Source organism: Phaethon aethereus (genome assembly GCF_964289735.1).
Source record: "Phaethon aethereus genome assembly, chromosome: 2".
Classification (NCBI taxonomy): domain Eukaryota; kingdom Metazoa; phylum Chordata; class Aves; order Phaethontiformes; family Phaethontidae; genus Phaethon; species Phaethon aethereus.
The window spans coordinates 39,792,812-39,807,360 of NC_138582.1; the positions used below are offsets into that span (position 1 = coordinate 39,792,812).

The 14,549-nt window shown below is 35.5% G+C and overlaps 1 protein-coding gene across 2 annotated transcripts in view; it reads left to right on the top strand.

Moving 5' to 3' along the window:
* The window catches only part of PDE7A (phosphodiesterase 7A), a gene marked incomplete at both ends in the record, with an annotated part of 78,549 nt that overhangs the window by 42,078 nt on the left and 21,922 nt on the right, over nucleotides 1-14,549 (top strand). For both annotated transcript variants that reach the window (XM_081996890.1, XM_081996891.1), the window contains one exon: nucleotides 7,408-7,491. In XM_081996890.1, the coding sequence (XP_081853016.1) occupies nucleotides 7,408-7,491 (84 nt within the window). The remainder of the gene's footprint in view (nucleotides 1-7,407; nucleotides 7,492-14,549) is intronic.

The following is a 14,549-nucleotide window of genomic DNA, read 5'->3' on the forward strand; positions in this document are numbered from 1 at the left end:
GTTATGTTGGATGTTTTACTCCTACATTAAAAAAATAAGAAGTTCTTATAATTAACGTAACATGTTTGGTAGAAGTTAAGTTTTCCAAGTGACTCATGACTGATCTTTATTTCTGTGTAGGAATTTATCACCTCTGCATGATATCCTTCTGGCTAAAACTGTAGCTTAGAGAACAGTTGTGTGAGAGTTACCACACACTTTTAAAAACTTCAGTACTGAGGCTATGAAATGCTCAAGGTGTTCTTAAAATAATTGCATGATTTTAAACAATACATCTCTTATTAATTGTAGAAGATGATTTGAGAGGGGAAAGCACATGTGACAGGGCCAGTAGTTCGGGCAATTTACTGAAGAATGTTTTCAGAGTAGCAACTAGATAAAGGGGAAAGTCGAAATGAAATGAAAGAACAGTACTGGGAGGGGCAAGCAGCTGGGGGAGACCCTCTGTGATAGTGAGTGCACTGAAGGAGTTGAGGTCAGTCGTTCAGAGGAGAAAGATGCAAAGCTCTTGCAGATCTGGCTGCTGGATTCAGTACTTCCTTTACCTCTTCTGAAGGCTGCTGGTGGTGCAGATGCCATGGGGACTGTGTATATATATACTCTGTTTCACTGCAAAATTATGCCATTTTAAATTAAGCTGTCTTGAGCTATGATTTTGTGCTGAAATGGACTATGAATACTTGCATGATGTCTTGCACTGCTCAATGAATATCTACGGCTAGTGATTATAAATTCTTAACTGGCTCCAACTAAGTCAGCCAGAAATGTCTTTTTATGCTCTGGGTCTTTTCAGTTTAGTTGTATATGGTACGTATTAAAGTCCCCAGAAATTAATAACTGTGTTGTCTACGAATTTAAAGTTGTAAGCTATATGCATGTGTACACAGTGTGTGTATATATATGAAATTTAAGTCAGAATCTAGGTATGTAGGCATACACATGCATATGTATATATAAATCCAATTTTGACTTAGCATCTTGGCACTTTTGTTTTTCAATTATTTTGATTTTTAAATTTGTGAAGTTGTTAATACTAGAACACTGACTGTCTACTGAAGGATTTTTGATAGGAGAATGTAATTACCTTGGAGATTTGTTAAGAGGAGAAGGACAGAAGGTGCTGGCTTCTAAAAGTTTATTGAAAAAGCTGCTGGTTTTTTTGCTGTTGTTGGAAATAAGCTTATTTCATTTTCAAAAGTTAAAATAACTTTCATTTTTAATCATACTTTTGCAGGATGAGCCTAGTCATAAGAATAGGAAAGTAAATTCAGGCCTGAGGTAGTTTTGTTTCCTTGATTTTGTGATACTTTTCAAAAACTAAATTTATTTTGTGCTGTAATTAGAAAATACAAATTGAGTACTTTTAATTCCACAACAGGGGAAATATGTATTAATTTATTTTAAAAATTCAATTATATGCTTGAATTAAAGGTACTGTAAGTACTGTATTTTTATCTTTTAAAAGTTAATCTGCTAGTGATAGAAACTCAGCTTGTAAGAAAATAATTCTTCATTTCTGGGGAGAATAACCTGATTGCTTTTGCTGCTTTGAAAGTTTAACTATACCATGAGGTAGTTAGGCCCATAATTTCTGCAGAAGGGGTTGTGATAATGCTCAAGTAAATCTAGAGGAAAGCAAAGCATGACTTCCTGTGGTTCTTGGAATGTACACCTGAACTAAGGGAAAAATCTCATTTGTTTTGAAACATTTCTTTGACTATTCTCATAGGCAGAACTGGAATACATTCAGAACATGATGTTAAGTAAATTAAATTTTCACTTGTTCTCTCATGAGAATTAATTATTAGACTATGTGATTGGTGCTTGTTATGAATAGCATAACTCTTCCTGGCATTTGTTGCTGTTCAATGCTGCTAGCTGTTCAGAGGCAGTAAGCCTTTTAAAGTATTGACCTCTTCTAACTTTGCCTGAGGGGAGGAGGATGCCAACAAGCAAACAAAAACCTGCTCATTGGATGCTTGAATGATTATGTTAAATTTGCATTACTTTCGCACCTGTTGGTGATCACTTTGTTTTCCCAAATGTTATGTAGACTATACTGTACAAGTTAGGAACTCTTTACAGACTTACTATGGTCGTATTCGTAAATGGACTGTAAAAAAGACCAGCCTGAAAGCTGAACAGTTGAATGCATCAGTATGTAGAAACATGCATATCAAAGTAGATTCAGGAATGAATGTGTTCAATTAGAATTTTTTGCAAGAAATATGAAGTATTGTAGTTCCCATACAGTATTGTGAGGGTTTTGTTTTTGTTTTTTTATTTGTCGTGGTACACTTCAGCATAGTAAGCTGTAAGGAATCCTCAGCTGTAACTGAATGGGAATTTAGGCCCAGTCATGAGATGTTTTGCCTTTTTATTTGGTTACTATTCCATACAGGCTATATCTACTAATAAAACATACCTCAATAAGGTGTTTGTTTATTTTAGCAGACCAAAAATATAAAGCTTAAGGATATCTAGGACACCTCCCTCTGTTTCTTTTTAGTTCTGCTAGCTGTAGAGTTGCTTCCTTTAGTGCTTTCAGACTGTTCCAGTGGGAGTTCATTTACACCAAATAAACAGAAATTCCAGTTGTATGGCAGTGTTTCCAGGTTCAATTTAAAATATCACATTTTAGGGGCACACAAAATAAACAACTAACTCTTAACTGTTTTCATCAGTGTTGATATAAACAAACAGCATTGACTCTGACTCATCTGTCATACCCCATTCCCAAAATATACACTAAGCCACTCCCGAGTGGCTTATTTACTATTTTAAAATATAGATACAGATGCAGCATTGTAGAATTTTTCTTTTAAGACCTTGGAGGGGCTAATATATCTGCATCATATCGGTCAGCTATTTCTCTTAGCAACTATAAGGAATTCTCAAAATTTCTTGTAAGTGCTTCTATGTAATCTTGATACTTTCTTGATTCTTCTTTGCTTTTCTGGTTTCTTTTTCTTGTTTTATGTTGCCTGAAAGTTTTGCTACTGTGCATGGGGTAGAAAGAGTGGAGCACTGACTCCTTGTATTGGTGAGCATGAACCTCTTAACTAAAACCGGAGCATTTTACCCTCCTCTAGAGGTCTTGATCACTTCAAATAGGAAACTGTGGAGGCAAGCTACTGTGGAATGCAGGTGCACGCTCTTCTCTGGTAACGGTTGTTATGTTGTAATCCTTTTGTTTTAATTCTGGCATATTCGGCTGACCTGTCATCTGTTTCTCTAACAAATTTAATAGGAACTTTTATCTGTGAAACTAGTAGTTCTTTCTGGAAATCCTGCTCTTCACAACTCCATGGCTTTGACTTGGCTGGTTTACCTTGAGGTGGCTGTTGTAATTTCTGCTCCCAGCTGTCCTCCGTGATCTCTGAGATTTCTGCCCCTGCTCCAGAAGGCCTCAGCTCCACAAGCAGCTGCTGCATTGTTACTGTGCCACATTGGAGTATTAGAGTAGCACGAAGTATGTGCTGTGTAACCCTAACGCGCAGGGATGTCAGCTATGGCATTTCAGCTGCCTCGTAAGTATCAGAGCTGTCCTTGCAGTGTGAGCAGGAATCTGATAGAGGGGTAGGAACTAAATGATCTGTCTAAAGGTAAGTTTTGTTATGGCCCTGATTCCTTTTCAGTTTCCAGTTGCAGCTGCAAACCTCCCTCCCTGCATTCCTTCTTCCACTATTTTATTCAGTCTTCAATTGAATTTCTGCCTGTATATGGCCTTTGTCTTAAAAATGCTGGTCATGTAGAACTATTCCAGAAAAAATCTAGTTAAATACTCAGCCAACAGATATTTTGTCATATTTATGCACAAAATCAGATTTTGAAAGGAAGGTTTCACGTTTTTGAAGTCTTTCTCTTGATTCTTTGGATTCACAAAAACTCTCTGAGTTAAAAAATTGTTCCTGGAAGTCCACTGTCATTAAGATTCTGAACTTGAATGTGTTCCCCTAGTTGTTGCTTCCTAGAAGGAAGCAGAGGCATCTTCTCATAATGGCCAAAGTGGCTCAAGAAGAGACACTTAAGATAAAAACTGTCAGCTTGCTACCACTTGCCCCCTGCTGCCCCAAGGAAATCTACCTATAAGCAAACGGTGTGATCTGATGGTTTCAAAAGATTTTTTTAATCACTTTGATTTTTTTTTTTTTTTTAAAGGCCTGAATAAATGAAAACTATTCATAAGCTCTTCTGTTTTAGGTGTTGAATTTTAATTATCTTTCAGTTACCATAATATTGATTGGTTCTGGGCTTGGACTTCTGTTGCTGTTTGAAGGAATTATTTAACAGTGTCCTTTTTTTCTGATAAAAGTAATCTTAAATCTGAAATGTCTTAATGCCTTTTTTTTTTTTGAGTTACCTATGATGGTAAACATGTCCCTTCCTTAAAATTAAATTCTGTGTCATTTCAGAGTCATAGGGTTACAAAAAACTTGTGCAGGATTTCCCAAGCAAATAGATGTGAATGTGTTACGTTGTGTGCAAGCACAATGAAGTGGGTGCTCTTGGGATCTATTGATCTTTGCAGGTCAGACTAACTGAGCAGTGAATGCATAACAATGCTCCAGTATTTCTGGATGTTTTGGGATGAACTACACATATGTAGTAGAGATTAGTCTCACTGTGCTGGTAGCACATCATCTCATAATGTGCAGCCAGTTTGATGCTATTCCATTTTATGCTTCCATAGACATAAACTTCAGATTGGATGTATAGTATCTTCAAATTCCATTTGTACCAATTTTTTTCTAAGTACATTTATTGTCTGAAATCTTGAAAAATGCAGTAGTTCTGTATATGATACTGGAGACAGCTCTTCTACTATTGTTTTGGCCCAATAGGAATTTCTACTTTGTTTACTGTGATTAAATTCCAGTCCTGTAGAAGTGATAGCTTTTTCCAGAATAAATCCAAATGTCTTCTAGAAAAGTTCATCCATTGTTGAAATCTTGATTCTTAACAAAATACCCTCTGCTTCTACCATGAGCAAGTAGAGAGAATTTTGTTTAACAACTAGTTAATGAAAATATTTTGCATTCCTTGCTGAGAATTTCTTATTTCGTATGTATGCAAGTAAATACCCTCATTTTGCTGTAATCTTATTACAATTGCCATTTTAATAATTTGGCATGTGCATTTTTAGTATATAATTTCTTCTTTTGGTTAACTATTCCTGTAAATAGATGTTTTAATAATTCCTGTTACAAGCAATGTAATTAGTTGCACTTATGCATTTCACTTGTAGAGTTTTTCTTGTTTTCCTAACTCAAAATCCACAGCACTGCAGGCATTTCAAGGGTAACAGGGATACTGTTATTCTATCTATGCTGCTAGTCTAGGTGCTAGTAAATAAAGAACAAAGCAGAGATTTTTCTGGAGGTCACTTATCCGATGAACCTGCTTTATTTTGTTATTTGCGGAATTCCATGTTAGTCTGCAGGTATTTTTCTGTGAACCTTACATATTCTTGACACTTTGAACAAGTGAATTTTTCACCAAAACTTAGTTGTACACTGACAAACTTATTTGCTAATTCATGTTATGGTTGGTAAGTTTTGAAAGTTAAGACTGCCTTGAAAACTAAATATAATTCACTAATTATGTAAAAAAGAAAAAAACCAAAAAGCTCAACTAAAAAAGAACTTCTGTTTTTCTTTTAATTCAGCTGGTGAACTCAATCACACAGCTGTAGCTATGACTGATTTTTCCCAGATAAATATGAGTGAAAGGTAAAGAAAGTTGCATTTTCCTCCATGTAAACTGGTATTTTCATACACAGCTACTAATGCATTCACCGCCTCTTTTCCGAAATTTCCTCCCTTTTTCCTTTTTATTAACTTAAATAAAATTCACCAGTTCCTTGTGCCTAACAGAAGAGTTCTACAGTTTGCTGCCTCTGTATTGCCTGGAACAAAATAAGCTTCTTGCACTCTGCTCAGATGAATGCTTGAAACCCTTATAAGTAGTATACTGGCAGTGATCTGAAAAATAATATTTCCAGGTAGTAACTGGGTTACTTTGCCTAGCAGCTGTGTTAAGGTTTTCAGTTTCAAAAAACCAAAAGGAGTAAACTGAAACCCACATGTATTTGGTACGTTTTTACTGATACGTTAACTTTAGACACATCATTTGGGGAGCCCTGGGCCTACTTATCTTTTGTGATCCTTCCAGTGTGCCTCACAAGATAACATTCATGTGAAGTGTGTCACTATAGATATGTCAGTGTTTATAGTTCTGTATCTCTAGAAAGATACCTGTTAAGTATTAAAAGTATATTACTGAAGTTTTAGTCAGTGTCTTCAGCTATTTTGTGACAGGTTGCCTGCTTCAGCATTACAAATTAGCAGGTTGGAGAAGAAAAGGGAAAACACTCTCAAGATGTTATTGATTGCTTGAAATGAAATAGCTATTTTTACATATATATATAAAATATAAAAATTTTGTTCTTACAAAATCAATCTTAGTTCCTTGTGTTACATACTTGTTTTTGATTCATATGAAAATCACTGTGTTTGGGGAGAGAAGGATACTACACTTGAAGGATTTTCATAATTAGAAACCAGAACATTTTCATATCTTAAATTTCACTTTTTTTGTTAGGTTTTGAGGATGGAAACATTATTGCATTTGATCCTCAAAAGTTTGCCCAAATTTGTAATTGCTAAAGGATTTTAGGTGAAAGCTTTTAATCCAGGTGAACTGCTTACATTAATGCGTACAAATACCTAACAAAAGAATACTGATCAGCTTTCAGTTGGTAAAGTGCATAAGTAGAAATCAAGTAGCATGCTAAAAGATTCAGGTTGAAGCTAATTGCAGTGCAAAATAGTTTGATAAAATTTTAATACTGAGTTTTGGTATTTTAATAGGCTCTTGTGTAATATTCAAACAGCTGAGCACAAGTAAGTAAATGCTAGTGGGAAAATATTCTGTTATGTGATATAAAACCACATTGTAACTAGCTTATTTGCTAAAAGCTACCATTTCTAGAAGCTAAATATTTTTTTGTACTATATAAAATGTTACTGTTTTGTATGTGCTACTAAGGAACAAATCAACTTTTAATGTTCTTGTTTCCTGTCATATTAAGGTGCGATTTTACCATCCTGGTGTAGTAAGCTTCCTAATTTCATCTGTATGCTTATCACATGCTTCTGGCAACGTATGCTTAGGCAGGAGATAATTTTGACAAGAAAGCATGCGATTGCATGTTTAACAAGTCTTCAAACTTTGTTTTGAATTTCACCTTTAAAACAAAAAGCATTGAAGTAGGTCTATTGTTTGAATAACCCTCATCCATTAAATAAATGAATCTTTATCCCCTCCCCACCCAGGCTATGTTCATTTGCATTTTATCTCTGCCACTCTTCCACACTTTTATTTCACTCTTGACCCTGTTTCTAGGAGATGTGCGAGTAAGAAGTCGGGCAGGATTTGAAACAGAGAGAAGAGGTTCTCATCCATACATTGATTTCCGTATTTTTCACTGTAAGTATTTAAAAGCAGATAAATGACAAATAAACAAAGGCTTCCATTAATTAACTGAGCCTCTAAAAATAAAGTTAGCCACTTATATAGCAAGACCATTTTTATACTTAGGAAAACCTTTCATGCTACTTTATTACCAAAAATAGAAGAGGAAAAACTTCACTGCTAATTTTTGTTGTTAAAAATATAGTTTAAACTTGTTGAATTTAGACCTGAATCCCTATGAAAATGAAGACTATCTTATATACAGCTACTGATGTGTGTGCCGAGTTCTTACTTCTCAGACACAATCAGTTGAGAAGAATACTTTCCTGCTTTTATAAAGCAGAAGCACCTGGTCCAGGATGATGTTTTGAAGAGAATTACAGTAGATGTCAATATTCTTGACCTCATTATAATCAACTAACATTACATTTACTCAAGCATGTAGCTAGGACTTAAATTTTTTGGACATAGACGAATCTTAAATAAAGATTAAAACATTAAGAAAACAGCAGATTAAATTTTTTTTACAATGTGTTTTAGGAAACACTTTTTTCTCAGAAGTGTAACGTGAATATTTTTGCATAATTTCACTTTTTTCACTGTGCTTTATATAAACATCTATATTGTTATAACTAAATATGTCAGTAGTTGTAATATAAAAGCTTCAGTAACCACCAAATCAACGTGCAGCAAAGTGCAGGGGATTTAAGTCTTAATTAAATTATGCCAATAATATTAATGTATTAAGCATCATAAAGTATCTATACCAACATTGTATCAGCACAATTACAAGTATTCTGAATACAATGGAGAGATTTAGAAAAACTATTTCACAGTAACAAGTGTGGGTGTTGTAATTACTTTATTTAAAAAAATGAGTGGCAGAAGCTGGTCTAATTAATATTCTGATCTTAACTGAAGTTATTATTTTTAAAAAGTAGATCACTACTTTAAATTTAAAACTCTTGAACTATTAGTTTCATGCAAAAGTTAGTATCGTAAAATAGGTGAGAAAACAAAGTTTGAAGAGTATGCTATATTGATTTTTTCATAGAGGATAAGAATTCTGTCTCAAGTCCTGATAATTCTGTTGAGTACAATAAAAATTCTGTGTAGAACTAGCATGAGATTTATGAATTGCATAATTATGTCTTTTTGTGTGTGTGTGTGTGTGTGTATATATGTGGCATTTCATGTTAATATGGGAAAATACTAACGGAAGTATTAAAAGAACTACCTGTTCTGCCTATTATTGTTGTTGTCAGATTAACTGTATTTTCTATGGTACTCATCATGCTGCGTCTTTCTATCCTGATGATTGGATCAGGTAGATCATGACTAATCAGGAAAAGGATTTTCACACCCTTTCTTCTTGCCCCTACTTGTTCAGGCACAGGCACCAACTTTTAGCAACATCAACTGTGGTGTCTGATGACAGCAAAGAATGTTGCTAGGAGGCCCAAAAAATTCTTTGGCTTATAACTTCCCTCTCGAGTCAGCTGCTGTGGCAGTTTTCAGAGTTGCCGTATTATAGTCAGATTTTTTTTTTGCACTTGAGGATTGTGGCTTGTTGCAGTGTTGCTCTTTGACTTAAGACTCCTGCTACTGTGTGGAGTATCTTTCAAAAGTCCATAAGGAATTCAGCCCCATCTCTCGCCATACTACTAGATTATCTATTAATTTGCAGATTTTTTTTTTTAAATCGATAGAATGTTTTCTTTTTCTCTGCAATCCTAACGGAGTCCTGATCAAGTGTTTCCTTAATTCTTTTCAGCAAAAGCCTGTCAGTATTGTACTAGCAGACTGTGGGGAGAGTGAAGTTGTGAGAATTGGATTTGACTTCATTTTTAAGATATTCTCCCCACCCTCCTCTGATAACTCCAGCAGAATTTTGCCACATAGAGCTACATGGCTGAAAAATCCTCACCCTAGTGAGCAATAGACAGCATGTGAGAGGAGCCAGATGGCTTGTCTTTGCTTGGGGCAAAAACTGGACTGAAAAGGTTTTCTTCTGCTGCTGAAGCAGACTAAACCATCTGAATGTTGGCTGTTTTTTTTCCCCTCACCACAACTACATACTGAACATCAGTAATGCATGGATATGCTTCCTTCACGGTGTTTGTAGAGTTTCACTGTAATTTTCTTCTACTATCCACTAACTTTTTTCTGTGATTCTAAATAATTTGCAATGATCGTTGCTTACCTGTATTGCAGATGACATATACTGGCTATCCTTCACAGTGTTGAAGCATTATTGCTTCATTTTGCTTAGGTAACTTTTGTTGGTGTTTTCTTTTTCTGTCAATGATGTTTTTTGAAGAAGTTGACCAGTTCTCTTTTTCCAGTATTTTATTGGTATGTTTGAGGAGTACTGGATTTTAAATGCATTCCTTTATTTCCAGGAAGCTACCTTTTTTTTGTTGTTTTTTAAAATAATCACTTCTGTTGCGTAACATTATTTTTACTTGCAACTTCCACTAGTGTTACCAATGTATAGTTTGTTAGCATTTAGTTCTTAAGACCACTTCTCTTTCTTCTTAAGGATTATAAGCTCAGTGTCTGCGTCTTCATCCCAGAGTTCTTTAATTGGCACATGAATATTCATGTTTCCAAACTGGCTAGAAGTATTCTCAATGGTAACTTCTTTCTAGGAAATTCAATTTTAAAATGACTGTTGGAAAAATGTCTTTGTTGTTGTTGCTAGAGATAGTGGTATGGGAGTCATATCTGAGGATTAAATATAGGATTTGAGTGATGATGAAACAAAGTTTATTGGGTGGTAGTTTTCCTTTTATATACATCCTTATAGCTAATTGCAGGAACTAGCCAGGAGGAATAGCTCAAGAAACAAATTTTTCTTTCAACAAGGCTGCTTCCTGCTGAATCGAGAAAGTCAGGATTGTGGTGTTCGTGTTGCTTGGTAATTGGTTGACATCAATTAGTAGTTTTTTCTGTTACTGTAGTTTATCTGTTACTGTGGTCTGATTATGTCTGTCTGGGACCATGGGCATAAACTCAAGTTAGCAGCTAAAAGCTGCCCTTTTGGGAGAAGAGAGAGCAGCCATGTAACTTTCTTCTTCAGAAGTAAATTTTTGTGTTAAATGTAGTGGTATGGATTTGTTCAGTGGATGTACATATTTCACAGTTGCACAGTAAATTGCATACACTTATTGAGTTGAATATAAAGCACTGGATCTACTTTTCACCCCTCAGGTAACAAGGAGGGAGTTTGGCGGTTTACTGTCTGACAACCCAGCATGTACTGTTTGCTTTACAGTGAAATTATTGAAAAAGGCATTGCAGTGATTATAACCCCTCTTGCTCTCTGCTGGTTTACAAATAGCCTACAGTTAGCGTGATTACTTTTAAATTTTTTTTATATTACTCACGACATCATAGATAGCAATTCAGTCTGCAGTGTTGACAGAATATGTTGATAAAAGCTAATGCAAAACAAAATCTTTGATAGAAAAATTGGTAAATGACAGTATAAATACACTCCCTTTTTCAGAAAGAGCAAACCAGCAATAAAATTTTAGGTATTGTTTTGCTATTGAGAAGTTGTCAATAATGTCTATTGATTTTTATATGCATATGTCTGTGTGTGTATATACACACACATACACTTAAGAAACTTTGATTACGTTTGTGAGGATTTTCTAGCATGAACAAGCAAAAGAATGTCACGTGCCTCAATTATTCACTGTTTCACCTGAAAAAAAAAATCAGCAAATGTGTTAGTGATGTGTATAGTATGTTATAGTGAGGAAGTGAAGCCAAAATGAACAATGAAGCTAAAGGGATTAATTAAGACAACAGCAAAAATATTGGGAAGTGTCTTATGCAGATACACCTTAAATTAATGCTTTCAGACTTCCTTTTTAGGAAAGGGTTGTTTGATGTAGTCCGGAAGAACTGGATAAAAACCGAATACTTTGGTTTTGTGGGGAGGAAACAATTTTTCTTCTTGCTTTTCCTGTTGTATCTGCACCAGAATAGATAAGATCTTGTCCAAAGGTTTTTAGAATTCTGTCCTGCTACTCTGGTCTGAGCATGCTTCTGTGGGGAGATGGTGATGTTGCCAACACGTGTGACTCTGTTTTGTGTTTTATAGATAACTGAACATATCCCGCCTGTGAGTTAAAATATCTTAGAAAGAATAAAGGGGGTTGTCCTGGTTTTGGATGGGATAGAATTAATTTTCTTTCTAGTAGCTGGCATAGTGCTGTGTTTTGGATTTGGGATGAAAATGTTGATAACATACTGATGTTTTCAGTTGTTGCTAAGCAGTCAAGGACTGTCCAGCTTCTCATGCTGGCCTGCCAGCGAGAAGGTGGGGGTGCCTGGGAAGCTGGGAGGGGACACAGCCGACCAAAGAGATACTCCATACCGTATGATATCACGTGCAGTATATAAACTGGGGGAGTTGGCCAAAGAGGGTCGCTGCTTGGGAACTGGCTGGGCATCAGTCAGTGAGTGGTGAGCAATTGTGTTGTACATCACTTATTTTGTATAGCCTTTTATAACTTTTTCCCTCTTACCCCTCATTCCCTTCCTTTTCTGTCCTATTTGACTGTCTACCTCAACCCATGAATTTTACTACTTTTTTTTTTTTTTGAGGAAGAAAATTAACTCTATCCCAGCTGAAACCAGGACAGTTTTTTTTGAGTTAATCGATATGTTTCTCTAAACATTTAGGAATGACTTGATTTTGAACCAGTGATGCTTGCATGCAGTACAGTGCCTCACTTAAGAGAGAAAACAGTGTGATGAAACTTAAGACTTCACTGAAACTTAGATGGTTTTTCTCCTTAGTTGTACGTGGAGACTTTTTAGTGGGAAAAAGAAAGAAAGGAAGAGTTTAGGCAACTTTTATAGGTGGTGAATAAATCTAATTCTTTTTAAGAGTGCAAACACATGAAAAAATTCCAGCGCTTATCTTTGGTATACAACTTTCAGACTATTTACTTGGAAATTGCAGTTCACAGAACATTTTACATGCTACTTTGAGATCTGGCAAAAATGTCAGCATCTACTGTTTGCAATGTTGTTTTGAACTTTCACGCTTTTTGCTCACAAATCATCAGAAAATGTTTCTTGGACAATGAATTTAGACTTCCCTTTGGATGAGAGGCCAGAAGTCAAAGAGAGAAGAGTTCAAATCCAAATTGATCGCCTTAAGCAGGTTGAGAAATATTTGTGTGACAGCACCTGATCATGCTTTTTGACAATACTGTCTAGAGGTTGAGGTAAAATGAGCATAGTCCAGATGAGGTTGAATGCCCTTTTTTCTTTCAAAAAAAGAGAGGAATTACCTAGCTGAATCTGGTTAAGATAAATCGTCTGTCTTGTTCAGCAGTCTACTGTGAAGAAGGGTGAGTTTTACGAAAAAGGAAGTGATGCAAGGAGATTTCTGTATGGTCATAGGTTAAATGAAGTACTTGTTGTCCTGTGTAAATACCAGCACTGAGGAGTGAAAAGCTTGTACTCAAGAGATTTCTCTAAAAACTGTCTTTCTGTGAAGGATGCATTCTGAAATTGTCATCTAATTACTCACAATACAGATAATTCAAATAAATTGTTTTGCTCAATGTGAGAGAAATTTTGACTCTGGTTTAGTGTGGATAATGCAGTTACAAAGAGAAGTTACAGAAAATGTCCTGAATGCAGGTTTGGCCAAAAGAAAACAGTGAAAATAAACTTGAAGTGAGTTTGGTTAAGGAAGATTTCAGGATAAAAACTTACAATTGAAAATACAGGACATATATTTATTTTTTCTTTTGCTATACTAGATAGTTATTTTGCCTAAAATTTCTTCTTTTTAAGTTTCTGTAAAACAGCATGTGTGCTCTGGAATCTTGTACTGGTACAGCTCACTCTGTTTTATTGCTGAGGTAAGTTTGACCTTAGAAGACACAGACACATGCTAGGTTGTTGGTTTTTTTCTTTTCCTTTGAACTTCTCCAATTTGTTCCTTCTCCAAGTAGCTTATTTTGAAAGGGTTTTCTTTTTTAATGCTGGACAATTTGGTATGTGAGAATTCTTTTGTCTTCATTTTTGCTCGCAGTTTGACTTTTTTATTGACAGTCATACAGATGCTTAAGGGATATCCTTTTTCTGTCAACCACTGTGTGTTACTTTTGAATTCTTCTTTCGTTTCTGGGGGTGAAAAATAGCCAAAAAGTGTTACTTGATGGTTCTGTCATTCCACTGCCATACAACTGAAGGTTTCTAAAACACCAAAGAATGGTGTTTTCTTGGAATACATCAAGAAAAAAAATTGGTAGTGGTCTGGAATATATTATCCTTCTTTTGGGAAAAGGGTTGAACCATTATGTGTTGTGTACTTGTTCTTCAAGAGCATCTATATCTTGACTAACACAGCATAACCCATTTTTGTAAGGAATAGATGTGTATTCTGATGATATTCCTCTAAATATCTTGCTTCAGTGAGGTTTGCTCACACTATGCTGTTGTGAGCTACAGATTTACTTTGCCCAATGGGTGGATTCAGGTAAAAACAAAGTATACAACTGCAGGATTGCTGCGGTTATGATTCAGTAAGTTGGTAGGGAAAGAATATGCCTTGTATACACTGTTTCCTAGTCCTAAGATACTTGCAAAATATTATGCAGTCTGGCACAGGAATGGCATTTGTTCAATTTACTTTTGTGTCCTTCTTGAGGTGCTTTCGGAAATACTAAGAGGAGACAAAATTCAAGGATTATGTGAGTAGAATCCTTTAGATACATTTTCACGGTGTTTTCTTTACACTTTTTTTGCTGTGTAATAGCTTACAGTGCCATTGGAGAATTGACAATTCATGCTAAAGTAGTCTAGTCCCTGCACTTTGAGTAATTTCTCTCAAATCAGCTCTGCTTTGAGCAGAAGACTGGACCAAAGACTTTCAGAAGTATATTCTATCCCTTCCAGCCTAAATTATTCTACTGTTCTGTTGCTCTGTACTTTAAGGTAGTATTTCATTCTGTAAGATCCTTCAGGAAAGGCGTTACCTTTGGTGGTGACACCTAGTAGTTGCCCTCCATGAGGGAGGATCTGTTGGAAACTACTCG